This window comes from Peromyscus californicus, unplaced genomic scaffold, assembly GCF_007827085.1.
Source record: "Peromyscus californicus insignis strain IS unplaced genomic scaffold, ASM782708v3 Scaffold_16__1_contigs__length_79575227, whole genome shotgun sequence".
NCBI lineage: Eukaryota > Metazoa > Chordata > Mammalia > Rodentia > Cricetidae > Peromyscus > Peromyscus californicus.
In genome coordinates this window covers 3,302,925-3,318,849 of record NW_026294458.1, presented here as the reverse complement: position 1 = coordinate 3,318,849, position 15,925 = coordinate 3,302,925, and the positions used below count along the sequence as shown (strand labels likewise).

Sequence of the window (15,925 nt, the reverse complement as noted above, 5' to 3'; positions counted from 1 at the left end):
AAAGCATAGACTGCTCTCGCAGACGACCTGAGTGGTCACCAGCATTCACACTGAGTGACTCACAATTGCCTATACATTCCAAGGGATCTGAGACTCTGGCCTCCTTGTGCAGCCACATACTATGATGGACAGACATATAAACACAAACACAGAAATAAAATTAAACCTTAAATACAAAAGTGTTAGGGGTAAAAATCATCAAACCCATCCAGAGACCTTTTCCTCTCCATGCCATTGTAGCTGACAGAATCACTGATGATTTGCTCCTTAAGCTGTCTGCCCTGTCCTATTTCTCAAACTCCTATTTCTGGCCAATTTTCCATTAAGTCTAAAAATATTTTTTTGTTTGTTTTATTTCTAAAAATTCTTCTCACTTCCCTACTTTTCACACAGCCAATCCCGACAGTTTTAAAACTTTCATGTACTTAAGATAAACCATTGGTTCTGATGTTCATTTATGTAGTGTGTGTGTGTGTGTGTGTGTGTGTGTGTGTGTGTGTGTGTATATGTGTGTGTGGGTGTGTGTGTATGTGTGTGGGGGTGTGTGTGGGTGTGTGTGTATGTGTGTGTGGGTGTGTGTGGGTGGGTGTGGGTGTGTGGGTGTGGGTGTGGGTGTGGGTGTGTGGTGGGGGTCAGAGGATGGCTTTCAGAGGAAGTTGACTCTCTCCTATTGTGTGGTTCCTAGATTAAACTCAAGTCATCTGGCTTTACCACTGAGCCATCCTGTCACCCACCAGTGCTCTGTACAGCACCCAGTTTCTCCCATCCTGACTCTCAGGAGCACCTCCCAAGACTCCCATCGATCTAGCTGTCTTAACACTGTGATGCTGCTTGAGTTAGCTGCCTCACTGACTCCAGCACAAATACAATGTGGACATATTCTACTAGGTCAATATAAATACAAAATTTTAATTCTCTGGTCTCCAGGAAACCAATGCAAGAAAGGGACAGGTTAATAGATGGGACACAGTACAGTAGAAGGCCATTTGGAAGACAGATCAATATGGAGGCTTCACTGTATTAAGTCAGCTAAAAAACAAGGGCTGGCACTTAAGTTCAACAGTAAAAGACTGGTTAATGATAATGCACTGTAAAACCCCCAGAAGAAAAGGTGAATGCTTTGTGGATCATTTTTTGTGTGTGGCATTTTTAAGTTAATAGTTTTCAAAATCAGTGCTCTTTTTCTTTTTCCTTTCTGGTTTTTTTTGAGACAGGGTTTCTCTGTGTAGCTTTGGTGCCTGTCCTGAGATCTGGCTGGCTCTGCTTCCCAAGTGCTGGGATTAAAGGTGTGCACCACCACCGCCTTTAATCCCAAAGGCCAAAAACAGTACTTTTTTTTTTTTTTTTTTTTAGTTTTTCGAGACAGGGTTTCTCTGTGTAGTTTTGGTGCCTGTCCTGGATCTTGCTCTGAAGACCAGGCTGGCCTCAAACTCACAGAGATCCCCTGGCTCTGCCTCCTGAGTGCTGGGATTAAAGGTGTGCACCACAACCACCTGGCAATCAAAACTGTACTTTTGTTTTTAAATCTTTTTGTGATTTATTTATTTTTATTGTATGTTCACTGGTGTTTTGTATGTACGTCTGGGTGAGAGTGTTGGCTCCCTTGGGACTAGAGTTGTGAGGATGTTAAATCCCTTGGGGCTGGAGTTCCAGACAGTTGTGAGCTGCCATGTGGATGCTGGGAATTGAACCTGGGTCCTCTGGAAGAGCAGACTATGCTCCTAACTGCTGAACCATCTCTCCAGCCCCAAATCCGTACTTTTTAATGGAAACAATTTGACCAAAATTCTGTCACAGAATTTTGAGACCCAATAAAACAAGTTTAATGAGAGAGAGAAAAACAGACAGATACACAAAAAAACCAAGGACTTGAACTTTGGCTGTAAAAGTAGGACAACAAAAGAAGAACAAGTCTCACTCTCTGCTGAGATACTCCACACAGGCAGAGACCCTACCCAATGCCCCAGCACCTTCCTCTGGCTCACTGTGGGCTGGCAGCAGAGGCACCCTACCCAATGCCCCAGCACCTTCCTCTGGCTCACTGTGGGCTGGCAGCAGAGGCACCCTACCCAATGCCCCAGCACCTTCCTCTGGCTCACTGTGGGCTGGCAGCAGAGGCACCCTACCCAATGCCCCAGCACCTTCCTCTGGCTCACTGTGGGCTGGCAGCAGAGGCACCCTACCCAATGCCCCAGCACCTTCCTCTGGCTCACTGTGGGCTGGCAGCAGAGGCACCCTACCCAATGCCCCAGCACCTTCCTCTGGCTCACTGTGGGCTGGCAGCAGAGGCACCCTACCCAATGCCCCAGCACCTTCCTCTGGCTCACTGTGGGCTGGCAGCAGAGGCACCCTACCCAATGCCCCAGCACCTTCCTCTGGCTCACTGTGGGCTGGCAGCAGAGGTACCCTACCCAATGCCCCAGCACCTTCCTCTGGCTCACTGTGGGCTGGCAGCAGAGGCAGCAGCCTTTGTCCTCAATGAGCCTCTTGTTTGCTTCAACACAGCATCTAAGAAGCTGCACATGTATTTTACAGAACGTCACCGTGTTATCAAAAGAAGCAAACAGGGCATCCTCTTCTTTCCTAACTCTCCTGCAGGATATGTGCCCTGTGGGAGCCCACAGAGGCTCCCCAGTAAGGCTTTACTCAAGGTCAGAAAGTCTGGGCTTGCTTAGCCCTGCAGGGCTGCATAATGGGATATTTGGCCAAAGGTGTGGGTACCAGGTGTTTTGAAGGGCCTACACTTGTTGGTACTTTATACCTTGACCTTGGAAGAGGGATGGCTTTTGTCCTTCCTCTTGCTGATGTTTAAAAGGCCCATCATGAATAAAGTCTGGGCAGCTGGGTATTTGACCCAGGCTCCATTCCCCACCCCACCCCTGCAAGCTACCCTGTACCTTTGTCTTTCTCTTTGTCTAGATCTATATTTTTTATCTAATACTTCCTCATTCCTCACTCCTTCCCTCAAGAACCCTCTGACAGGTCGGACACTTCCCATATGGAGAGAGTGAGGAACTCCTATGGTTCTCCACAGGGAATTGCCCACTCCAGCCTTTCCACTTGGCATGTAAAACCTCTATCATGAGCCTGAGCCTCCTTTAAATGACAGCTTGCTTGCCACAGAGGTTACAACCCTGATGGTCACTGGTCCTCACACATGCTATCAAAGCACTCTACCAGTGACTTACATTTCTAGCCCAGCTGTAAGACTATATTTTAGTTATTTTTATTATTATGTGTTTGAATGGTGTGTGTGTAGAGGTCAGAAGGTAACTTTTAAGAGTTGGTTATCTCCTTCCACTGTTCAATACAGGGATCAAATTCAGGTTGTCAGGCTTGGGCAGTGCTTTCACCCACCTGAGCCCTTTCACCGGCCTCCAGCTACCACTGCTGAGGAAGAATACAATTAAGTTCTAAATTCTGTTTGACCGATCTTGAAGCTTTAGTAAAACATGCCTTTATTCCTAGCACCTGGGAAGCTCTGTGAGTTCAAGAGCAGCCTGGTTTACATAGTGAGTTCCAGGACAGCCAGAGCAACACAGTGAGACCCAATCTCAAAAACAAACAAACAGAGCTCAAGAGCAGCCTGGTTTACATAGTGAGTTCCAGGACAGCCAGAGCAACACAGTGAGACCCAATCTCAAAAACAAACAAACAAAAACCCCCAAAAAACCAAAGTCTTATCAACCAATTCCTTTAGAGTTAATAGCATGAAGGATTTCCAGTACAGGAACTGTAGCAGTAAGACTAGAAAGAAGCAATGAATAAATGATATTTCTCATGTCTGAAGGAAAGTACTCTTAGTCACCACTTCCTATGGTAAACTACGACCAATCCATTCCATTTCTGAGCGACTTAAACTTTTCAACATGTGACTCACAGTGTTTCTCTTTTGTAGAGCTTACTCTTCATCTTATAATTCACCTTCAAGCAAAGCACACAACTCAGTGCAGCCAGAAAACTTCTCTCCTCTCCTCTCCCTCCCTCTTTTCTTTTGAGACAGGGTTTCTCTGTGTAGCCTCAAACTCACAGAGATCTGCCTGCCTCTGCCTCTTTAGTGCTGGGATTAAAGGTGTGTGATACCATGCCTGGCCACAAAATTTCCTTAATATCATATTGCTGAAGGCTAACCTAATTAACAAAGTCAATAAAACAACAACAACATTACCCAAACAAATCTATCACAGCTACAGATAAAGCCCTAGTAATACTCAGAATAACTCCATATAAAAGAAGCCAGACAACTAGTGCAGTCCAAGTCTAAAGGGCCCCATTAAATTTCAGCATTCCCATCTGACCACCTCTTGGACTATGTAAATGCAAATGTTCTTAAAAACATGTTCCATTTTGTATCCTTCTTTACAGGTGTAAATGCAATCAAACAGGCTGTGGGAATGCTTACTGATAACTCTGTGAGTTCTGTTTGGCAAACAATGAGCACACACACTAGTACTGACCATACCTCCCATTTTCTACTCCACTGAAAATAAGCCAACAGAAGCTGTAAATAGGGTCTACACCCCGTATGTGTGTCTGTGGACCCGGGAAATAAAGGGTCATCATGAAGTTCCGCAATGTGGTGGTACTTCTTGATGTACTCTAGAGCTTGAGTAGGTGTGACTCTCCTCCCCACTAGTGTTGGCTCACGTGTCATATAAACATACCACCTGCCACCATAGCCTATTCTGCATGTACATGCTTGCTGTGGCAAGTAAGAATCTCAGTGAAAAACCACACTCATCTTTGGAATGAAATGTTCTCCATATGAATGACATACTCCGGATATATACCTTAAAAATGTGAGTGAAGCCAGATATGGTGGAGTATGCAAATAATAAAAAGGTGAAGTAGGAAAATGGAGTTTGGGATAAGCCCCAACTATACCTTGCTGGGTGTGGTGGTACAAACCTATTACTAAGCCTGAGCTATATAGTCAGACCATGTCTCAAAAGAACAACAAAAAGCAAACTTTGGATAAAGGTTGTCCATATTTCATTTTCAGCCAATCTCTCTTGCTTATTAGCGACTGCCCAACACCCAGTGCTGCCCCCAACAGAAAAGGACGTAGCACTTTTCTTAACCCCTCCCTTGCTTCTGACCGTCACTCCTCTGGTCTTCCTGCCTGTGACACCTGTGTCCAACAGAGCCCCACTTATGAAAGCCTGTTGTTCATCCTTGGAGGGCCGACATGGACATTACCTTCCTCTTCTGCATCTGAATACTATTTTCTGTAGCCAGATACAGCATATGCTATCAGTTACACATTGTCTGTTGGGTTTCCATCTCTCAGTTTTCCACTTTCAGGGGTACACATACTTCTTGGCGTGGCATACCTAACAAAGCTTCACACAGGAATGTTCATTTAACTGAAAATTCAAGAAATTACTATTCCTAAACATCTACACATACTTTTAAAGTTTCTTTACTGGGATATAATTCACATAGTTAAAGTATACAATGCTATAGTTTTTAATATTACACGCACAGGGTTATGCAACCTTAAACAATTAACAACAGAAAAAAAACTAACAAATTAGAACTGTCTCCCCTAATGCTTTCTACTATAAACTCACTGTATAGATCTATCACATTTTATCCACAATTAGCTGGACATTTGGATTGTTTACATTTTTCAGTGACAATGAATTATACTACCATGAATACCTATGTACAAGTTTTTGTGTGGACATGTATTTTCATTTTACTAAGGTACATAGTTGGAAAAAAAACCCACTTTGTCAATGTTAATATATATATATTAACATAACATATATATAAATATGTATAAACAAATATATATATATATATATGTTAACATACTACATACTTCAGGTTGGCCTTAACTCCCAAAGATCTGCTTGCCTCTGCTCCCAGTGCTGGGATCTGAGGCATGTGCCACCATATCTGACATTATTGAACACTTAGATTATGTCTATCCCCGTGAGAAGCTCTGTATCACCATGAGCCTTGTTTTGCTTTCTTGATACAAAGGATTAAAAACAACGCATATGACACTACATACATAGAATATGTAAGCATGCACATAAAACATACACACATGCACATAAGAGCTACTGACTTAGCCAGGCAGTGGTGGCGCACGCCTTTAATCCCAGCACTCGGGAGGCTGAGTCAGGCTAATCTCTGTGAGTTCGAGGCCAGCCTGATCTACAGAGTAAGATCCAGGACAGGCACCAAAACTACACAGAGAAACCGTGTCTCGAAACCCCACCCCCACCCCTGAAAGAAAGAGCTACTAACTTGCTATAGTGGCTACTATCTCTGGAAAGGAAGAGTGAGTTAAAGAAGGAACAAGACTCATATTGTGTACTTATATTTTTGCTATAAAATATAAGTGACTTAACTGACCTTGAGATCACAAGTGGTGTTCAGCAGGAGGTTGGAAGGCTTGAGGTCACGATGCAGAACGTTAGCTGAATGTATATATTTTAATCCTCTCAGGATCTGATAAAGAAAATAGCAGATATGGTCATTGCTGAGGTGTTGTGTCTTCAAGAGCTTGTACAGATCTGTCTCCATGAGGTCCTGTACTATGTATCTGTTTGACAGGTTAAGGTAAACATCCAAGAGTAGGTCATACTTAGCAAAGCACCAAATAAATTCAACTTCTCTCAATCCTTTTCCCATGCAGCTTCTGATACAGCAAGGCCATCAATGGAAAGGAGAAACCGAAGAAAACATGGGTACACTCTCACGGAAGAGAACATACATCATCTCTGCTTCTTGTGGGTCTAGACTGAGACGTAAAACAGAATATTGGCCAATCTTGAAGTCTCAACTTCCCTGTTCTCCAAAATTGTCCACAACCAGTCAACTGCCTCCAAAGCTTAAAGAGCATGGTGGTCAACCAACATCAGTACTCATCTTTTTGGCCTAGAAGCAATGTGTAATGACACAAAATAAAATGCTTTAAACATTAAAGTGCAAATTACAATCTCCTCTTAGCATGCTTTATGTGTATGGGAGGAAGGATTAAAAAAATGCTTTGTGCACATTTCCTTCATTTCCAGTTATTTACTCCACAGAGTGACTACTGAGCAGTGAGGCAGCTGCTAACGTAGAAAAGGATACACATCTTTCATCTGCTCAATGGTTGGTGCCCGGATGATGTCATTGATGCCGATGATATTCTCGTGTCTGAAGCGCAGTAAGATTTTTATTTCTCTTAGGGTTCTCTGGCAGTAGGTCTGGTGCTCAAAAGGACTGATTTTCTTGATAGCAACTCGAACTTTGTTGAGATTATCATAAGCAGAGCTAAAAATAAAATAAAAAAAAACCCAAAGGTGTGCTACTTGAGAAAAGACAGTATTACAAACAGTTCACAGAAATTTTTGGCAGAAAAGAATACAGCAGATGCTGACCTGACAATTAAGAGCTGCAGGGCCCTGCTCACAAGATGAATGCTCATTTCCACAAACCTGAGATAGGTTCATTTCCTGTTTTGATAGGGTTACCACAGTAACAAGAGAGTGCTGGTCACAGCTTCTGGAGAACTCAAACTACTTGAAATGTACTTCCCATTTGAGAGACTTTATGATAAGTGTGGTGGAAAAGCTCTGAATTTAGTGAGGAATGGAGACAACAATACACAACATTACCCTCACAGAAATTTGCTTCCTAAATGAAAAGAGAATCCAGGTAGATTAATTCCAAATAAGGGTATCAGAGAAAGGATGAAAAATTGGGTCTAAGCTCCAGGTATGGTGGTGCACATCTTCAATCCCAGCATCCAGGAGGAAGAGGCAGTAACAGGCAGATCTCTGTCAGAGGCCAAATGGGTCTACATAGATAGTGCAAGGCCAGCCATAATGCGACCCTGTCTAAAAGGAAGGCAGACAGGCAAGCAAGCAGGCCCTATAGAAACCATATCCTATAGAAGTAGACTTTTTACAAAAAAGCAGGGTTAAAAGCAAGTAGAAATGAAACATATGGAAATGGAGAAGTACCAGTATGATTATGGGACCACTGACTTCACCCGGCACCGTCCCTTCCCAGAAAGAACCATGCTCACCAACAGCTCTCAATTTCTGTCTCAGAAACTATGCAAACCCATGCCTAGCAAGCAGATCACTCTTGTTCTGAAGCTCAAAGTGAGGGGAACACTGTGGTTGAGGAAGGAAGAGGGCTATGGTACAGGTGTGCCCTCCTGAACCTGCTGGCACAGAACTCTAAAAAGCCTAAGAATTTTCTAGTTGAGTCTGACCTTCAAGGTCATTAAGAAGATATAATATTCATCATAGTAGGAAGAAAGAACATATACTCCATTTAATATTTCTTCACTCGATTTTTATAGCATGTGGGACTCTAAAGTTACACTCCAGACCTTGCAAATATCAGAGGTAGCTCTGGGAGCAAGGTATATCCCTTTAGGATAGGAGCCAAGAATGATTTATGTATGCACAATATATGTGTATATGTATGAATGAATGAACGATGTGGTGATGGGGATGGAGCCCTGGGTACTGTAGGCAAGTATTCTACACCAGGTTGCACCCCTGGCCTACCTGACTTAGAGGTCTAAAGGTGCCTGTGGGGGTGTGTTGGATGGAGACCATGTTCTCAGCAGTGTAAGGAAGAGCAATAAAAGCCGCAGCAGGTACCACTCTCCGTAAAGATGATAAACCAGTGAAGGGCGGTAAGAAACGAATAAACAGTAACAGACCAAGACCCTCTTGTCCAACTTGAAAGTCAGTATGTTTACTCAGACAGACAGACTAGGAGGGAAGACAGTGGTATTTCAGAAGTCAGAGAAGGAACTTCAAACTGAGGTGGAGAAGGCTACAGAACTGGAGAACAGTTAACTCAGTCTACAGTGAGATGAAGTGAGGTGCCCTTGGTCCTGTAAGAAAATGAAAGGAAGGCAGATGTGAGTGCAAAAAACCAGGGACCTTTTAAAAAATGGTACCAGGGCAGGGGAAGAATACTAGAGAATGCAGGTAGACAACTGGACAGGTAGTATGAAGAAAGAAGGCAAATTAAGGTTGGAGACTAGTAGGGTGGAAGAGAAAGTGCCCCAGGGCAAAACGGGGGGGGGGGGGGACGGACGGACGGACGGACGGACGGACGGGAAAGGGGAAATCAACGTCAGAGGAGAAACACATGCAAAGAAACAAAGGCACTGAGTACCTGGACACATCATCTTCACAACTTGGCTTACGTCACCATCCACCCATCCAAGATGCCCAAAATAACGAGACCAGGTCAAGCTCTTTCCAAGGCCCAAGGGTATTTCTTTTTTCAAGTGGTCCCCTGCCCCCCCCCCCCCCACAGGGTTTCTCTGTGTAGTTTTGGTGCCTGTCCTGGATCTTGTTCTGTAGCCCAGGTTAGCCTCAAACTCAGAGATCCACCTGGCTCTGCCTCCCACCTGTGCTGGGATTAAAGGCATGCGCTACCACAGCCCAGCTCTTTTTCAAGTTATTTGAGACAAGGTTTCTTTGTGGAGTCTTGGCTGTCCTGGAACTTGCTTTGTAGACCAGGCTGGCCTTGAACTCAGAGATCCACCAGCCTTTGCTACCTGAATGCCGAGATTAAAGGGGTGTGCCACCATTACCCACATGGCCCAAGGTTATTTCAGATGTAGTCTTGGAACTGTCCCAAAGCTTGACGACAAAATGAATAAAGTTACTTTATATAGGAGAAACTGAGCAGATGCACTAGCCTCTACCAAGTGGTCCCAAGGAAACACGTACCTTCCAATGACAGAATACAAGCTCCGTCTCTATATTCTTGTGTAAGGTTTTTTTTTCCTTGCGTCTACAATCCCAAACAAAAACAAGAAAAACTAAAAATGGAACAAAGAGTGTGGGACCCTCAGGGTGGGACCTGATGATCTCCTCAGCCTAAAGAACAACTATAAAGCAAAGCTTATGCAGATATAATTAAAGGAGGCCAGTTTCATCCCTTACAAGAAGGCGGCAGTGGTTCTACATTTAGAGTCAAGGACAGAATCTTCCACAGCTATTGAGGAATGTTGCTAAAGCCAGAGGTATCCCTTCATGGAGGCCTGCAGCGGCCACTGCATGAATCTGTCAAAGTTAAGCTGAATTTTGTTGGAGGTGACAGTACCATGGAATGTCTGCTGAGAAAAGCTGCTGACAGAGAATGGAACCAGTCCCAAAGAGAAGTGTGTTGCAGTTTACAAAGTATGGAGCCATTTAAGCTTTTTTGACATCAGACATAGAGATACAGTATTTGGAGTTTGACTTGCTGGGTTTCAGGTCTTGCTTTGGTTCAGTATTTCTTCAATAATCTCTCTTTCATCCCTTTGAAAAGGCAATTCTATGCCACTGTGTTTGAAGTATGCCATTTGCCTTTTGCTGTTACAGGGGATTATAGTTAAAAGATTGTCTTGAGACTCAGAAAAGACTTTGGACTTTGAAACAGTGTTGAGACTGTGAAAGACTATGGGGACTTTTGAAGTTGGACTGAATGCTCTGCATTATGATATGGCCATGAGCCTCTGGGAGCCAGGGAGTGGAATGCAGTGCTTTGAATGAGAATGGTCCCCAAAGGCTCATATATTTGAATGCTTGGTTCCCAGCTGGAACTATTTAGGAAGGATCAGAAGGTGTGTCACCGGAAGGTGGGCTTTGATGTTTCAAAAGTCAATGCAAGGCCCAGGCTCTCTGCCTCTAATTTTTGGATAAAATGCAAGCTCTTGCCAAGCGGTGGTGGAGCACGCCCTTAATCCCAGAACTCCAGAGGCAGAGGCAGAGGCAGAGGCAGAGGCAGAGGCAGAGGCAGGCAGATCTCTCTGAGTTTAAGGCCAGTCTGGTCTACAGAGCTAGTTCCAGGACAGCCATGACTATGTAGACAGACCCTGTCCCCCAAATAAATAAATAGTAAAATAAACTAACCCGAAGTTTGGTAGTTGAAAGCAAAGATCAAAACACTAAACAGACACTAAGCCCGTGTGGAGGATGGAGGACAACCCGTGAAGTAGTGCTCTCCTCCACCTTTCTGCTTTATCCACTGGTCACCTCACTGGTCTAACAAGGTTTTTTTTTTTGTTTTGTTTTTTTTTGTTTTTGTTTTTTCGAGACAGGGTTTCTCTGTGTAGCTTTGCGCCTTTCTTGGAACTCACTTGGTAGTCCAGGCTGGCCTTGAACTCACAGAGATCCGCCTGGCTCTGCCTCCCGAGGGCTGGGATTAAAGGTGTGCGCCACTACCGCCCGGCAAGTTTTCTAACACTGAACAGGCTGCACGTATGTGTCAGCAAGATGTCTGAAACCTATGACTGATCTAGTTTGCTGCCTGTACAATTTTAAAGCTGCAAGGAAAGGAAAAAAAAAAAAAGCCTAAATGGATGTTGGAAGTTCCCCTGAGCTGAAAACAGAATTGGTGGTTTGTAGAGGCCAATCTTCAGAATTGTTGGGCAGAGAGAGAGTATTAAAACATACAAGAGCCAGTGGAGATCTGTATGGTGTTCCTTTTTGTAGTGTACATTATATTGCTAAATGTGTGGTGCTAGTTTAAGCTTATTAGAAGTAAATGTGTGTATGATGTCTTCCTTATCCTAATCTCTAGCATATTTATTTCCAAGTGTCTTCCAAATTCTATGTCTTGGGGCAGGCTGGGCCCCTAACTCTCTGATGGAGGGAAAGGAAAACAGCCCCTCTCCAAAAGCTATGAAAGTAGTAAACAACTGTTGAAAGAGACTTTCCATATAGTTGTGCAGAGAACTCCAGGGACACAGCTTTCCCACATGGTCATTCACGCTGAGGAGGGTTTTTTCAATGATGTAGCTGTTTTTGAGTCATACACGCTTGAAAGTAACCACCTAAACTCACTGATTCATTAAGCTGAAGTTGGGTAGGATTGTTTCTTTGGTTTAATGCCCTATCTGGGGTGAACAGATATCTTCTCAAAAAAGCTAAACAAATATAAAATTAAGATTTTTTGTTTTGTTTTTAGAGACAGGGTTTCTCTGTAGCCCCAGCTGTCCTGGAACTCACTATGTAGACCAGGCTGGCCTTGAACTCAGAGATCTACCTGCCTCTGCCTGCTGGTGCTGGTATTAAAGGCGTACACTATCACCGCCTGGCCTGAAAGTAACTTTTATGAACAATTCTTACTTAGTAACAGCTACAATTTGCCAAGTGCTTCTTAAATGCTAGGCACTGCTCTATGCTATGTGTAGAAGGTGGTATTTCAATGATGGATTAAGGTTTTAACAGGTAGCCAAAGAGAAAGGTATTGTAGAAGGAGTCATGGGTACTCAGAGGGCTGAGTACAAGGGATGCACAGGACAATGTGGCTTGAGTTCCCCTGTCCTGGGGTAGAGCAAAGGGTGACATTTCAATGACGAACAGGGAGGGGTAGCTCAGTCAGATACACAGGCACCACGCCAACCGCCGACAGGAGGTTAAAGCAGAACTAGGAGCGCCGACAAGACGACCACGGCTACAGTTCTCAAAGGACTGCCATCCGTCCGCACTCCAAAGTTAGAGCAGCTGCTAAGACTTGCCACTTGCTCTTTACGATTAAGGACTAATAAAGAAGTACATATGTTGAAGGGATCTTTTCTTCCATTGAGCCAGGATCTCTGTACAGTTCAGGCTTGTCTAAAACTCACTGTGTAGCCCAGGATGGCCTCAAACTTGCAGCTCCTGCCTCTACCCTTCCAAGTACAATGTGCACCATAATGTCCAGATAAAATTAATTTTTCTTAATGGTAAAATGGTATTCTGTTTAATCCTAACATCACAAAAAATAGTATTTCAATGTTTCCAATTTCTTTTGTAATTTTATATTCATTCAAAAGTATTGATTTGAGGGCTCGCAAGTTTTAGTAACAACTTAATGCAATGGTTCTCAACTTTTGGGCCGTGACCTCTTTGGCAAACTTCTACCTCCAAAAATATTTACATTATGATAACAGTAGCAAAATTACAGTTACAAAGTAGCAACGAAAATAATTTTATGGTTGGGGTCACCACAACATGAAGAACTGTACTAAAGGGTCACAGCATTAGGAAGGTTGAGAACCACTGGCCTAAAGGACCCATGGAACAAGAAAGACTAAGACAAAGAACTCTTGTTACAAGGGCAATTTATAGGCTCAGTGGAAATGGTAGAGACAGGAATATCAGTTTTGAAGGAATTACACAGCAAAACTTCCTCAAATACTTTTTGTCTCACTCAGTCCACACTCATGTTGGACTTGAACCTGCGATAATCCTCCTCCAGCAGCTTCCTGAATAATGGGTAGGAAGAAACACCTTGCCTGCCCTGAAATTCTTATTAATCATCTCCAACTGTGTTAAGCACTGTGTATAGAGTGGTGAAAACACAGCTTTTATGACCTCATAACTACACAGGGGAGAAATAAAGACATAGATATTAATATATGATTATATTATGAACAAATTACCATGAATATGGAGAAAAATATAATTAGTGCTATTAAAATGACTAGAGGGCTGGAGAGATGGCTCAGAGGTTAAGAGCACTGCTTGTTCTTCCAGACGTCCTGAGTTCAATTCCCAGCAACCACATGGTGGCTCACAACCATCTGTAATGAGATCTGGTGCCCTCTTCTGGCCTGCAGTCATACATGCTGGATACATAATAAATAAATAAATCTTAAAAAAAATAAAATAAAATGACTTGGTTTAAATTGGGAATTCACAGAAGGTTCTAACTTCTTGGCAAAGTGAGAGAGGCCTTCAAACACAGACCTGAGGGGTTGGGGATTTAGCTCTGTGGTAGAGCACTTGCCTAGCAAGCACAAGGCCCTGGGTTCGGTCCTCAGCTCTGAAAACAAAAAAACACAATCTCAAAAAACAGACAAACAGTACACTGAGTACAGAGCATGGCTTATAGCTATGCTAAAGAAATCTCGCAATTATGTCAAGAATTAAGTATTTATGTTAAACATGCTTCCATTTTAAGTGGAGAAAGTGTCACATTTATGTATTTAAAAATTAGATTTGTATTTTATGTGAATGAGTGTTTTGCTTGCATATATGTATGTACACCCACCACATGTGTGCCTGGTGCCTATAAAGGTCGGAAGAAGGTGCTGGATTCCTTGGGATTGAAGCTGACAGTTATGGACCACCAAGTAGGTGCTGGGAATCAAACCCAGGTTCTCTGCAAGAACAAGTGCTCTTAATCACTGTGCAGAGGCAAGCCAGCCTGGTTAACACAGTGAGTTCCATGACAGCCAGAGCTACACAGAGACCCTGTCTCAAAAAGTAAAAACAAACAACAAAGAACTTGGGCTTGAGACGTGGCTTGCAAGCTAAAAGCACATATTGTTCCCAGCACCTATGTTGAGTTGCTTCACAACCACCAGCATGCAACTCCAGCTCCAGGGGATCGACACCCTTTTCTGGTCTCCATACCCCCGCCTCCCAAATATAACTTCAAAGTAAGACAATAACCCAATTATTAAAATAGGCAATAGAATATTTTTTAACAAACAGGAAAATACGATGAAGAGTGAAAAGGCAAACGTGCATTAAAACCACACATTCCCTAGAATGGCAAAAATAAGACTGGTTGCAGGAAGTGGTGACAAGGACACACACAGTGGCGGCCTTCTTACACACTACAAGTGGGGTTACAAATGGTGCAACCACTATGGAAAACACAGCTGGCAGTTTCTGAAAAACCGAAATGCACTTAACAAACCAAACTAGCAACTTCAGTAAGTTGAAATTAATCTATTTCCACACAGATGTGTGTAAAAATGTTTATAGGAGTTTTATGTGTAAAAGCCCCAAACTGGGAACAACTCAAATGTCCATCAAAAGTAAAGGATGTGGGAGCTGGAGACATGGTTCAGAAGTTTCACTGCTCTTGCAGAAGATCTGAGTTCAGTTCAGTTCCCAGCACCTACTTCGGGTTGTGTCTCTACCTCCAGGGGATCTGACACCTCTAGCCTCCAAATAGCCTGGCGCCCATTACAAACAAAACAAAACTACATACATACAGCCTGTTTGTTTTCTAAAGAGAAAAGAAGTCATAGAGTTGGATGGATAGAGAGGTGGGGAAGAACTGGGAAGAGATGAGGGAAGGGGAAACCATGATCAGAATGTTATATGAAAAATTATTTTAAAAAAAAATCCAAAACAATCGCTAAATGGTGCAAAGGCACATACCTGTAATACCAGCACTTGAGAGGATCACGGGTTCAAGGAGAGCCTGAGCTTTCCAATCAAACAAGTTGTGGGTGGGAGATGGGAGGGATGGAGGCCGGAGGATTGAGTTTGAGGTCAGCCTGGTCTACATAGTGAGTTCCAAGAAAGCCAGGGCTACACAGAGAGATTTTGACACACACACATTCTCTCTCTCTCTCTGAGACAGGATTTCTCTGTGTAGTTCTGGCTGTCCTGAACTCACAGAGATCCGCCTGCTTCTACCTCCGGAGTATTGGGATTAAAGGCGTGTGCCACCACTGCCACATAAGTAAATAAATAAATAGGAAAGAAAAAGGTAAGTGGAGAAGAAAGAGTGAGAATAATAATCTAAGGTATATCCATCCATGGAACAGATCGAGACGTGCGGGTAACAATGAATCTGAGGAAAACCAGACAGTAAAAAGGTACTTATTTCGAAAAAACCAAAAAAAAAAGGTACTTATTTTCTTTTCCATATGAAATGGAATAATCTATATGAGCTTCTAGGAAAGCTGCTGGTAACCTCTGACAAACAAAAACAAAAACTAGTCTATGATTGCTTGAGGTATACACTGTAAAGGAGGAAGAGATCTTCTGTAGTGATGTGAATGTTTGGTGACTTCACTGTGGTGGTGGATACACAAGCATATATTATACAGGTTCCAAGATTTAACTATATAAAGAAGCATTTCAGCTGGGCGTGGTGGCACACCCCTGTAATCCTTGCACTTGGGAGGCAGAGACAGGAAGATTACTGGGAGCTTGAGGCCAGTCTGGTT

General features: G+C 43.2%; 1 protein-coding gene across 2 annotated transcripts in view; it reads right to left on the bottom strand.

Annotated features, from left to right (window-relative positions):
• Positions 1–15,925, bottom strand: part of Mapk1 (mitogen-activated protein kinase 1) — a 63,739-nt gene that overhangs the window by 19,857 nt on the left and 27,957 nt on the right. For both annotated transcript variants that reach the window (XM_052739996.1, XM_052739995.1), the window contains exons 2-3: positions 7,093–7,275; positions 6,370–6,559 (exon numbers count right to left, since the gene is read on the bottom strand). In XM_052739996.1, the coding sequence (XP_052595956.1) occupies positions 6,370–6,559; positions 7,093–7,275 (373 nt within the window). The remainder of the gene's footprint in view (positions 1–6,369; positions 6,560–7,092; positions 7,276–15,925) is intronic.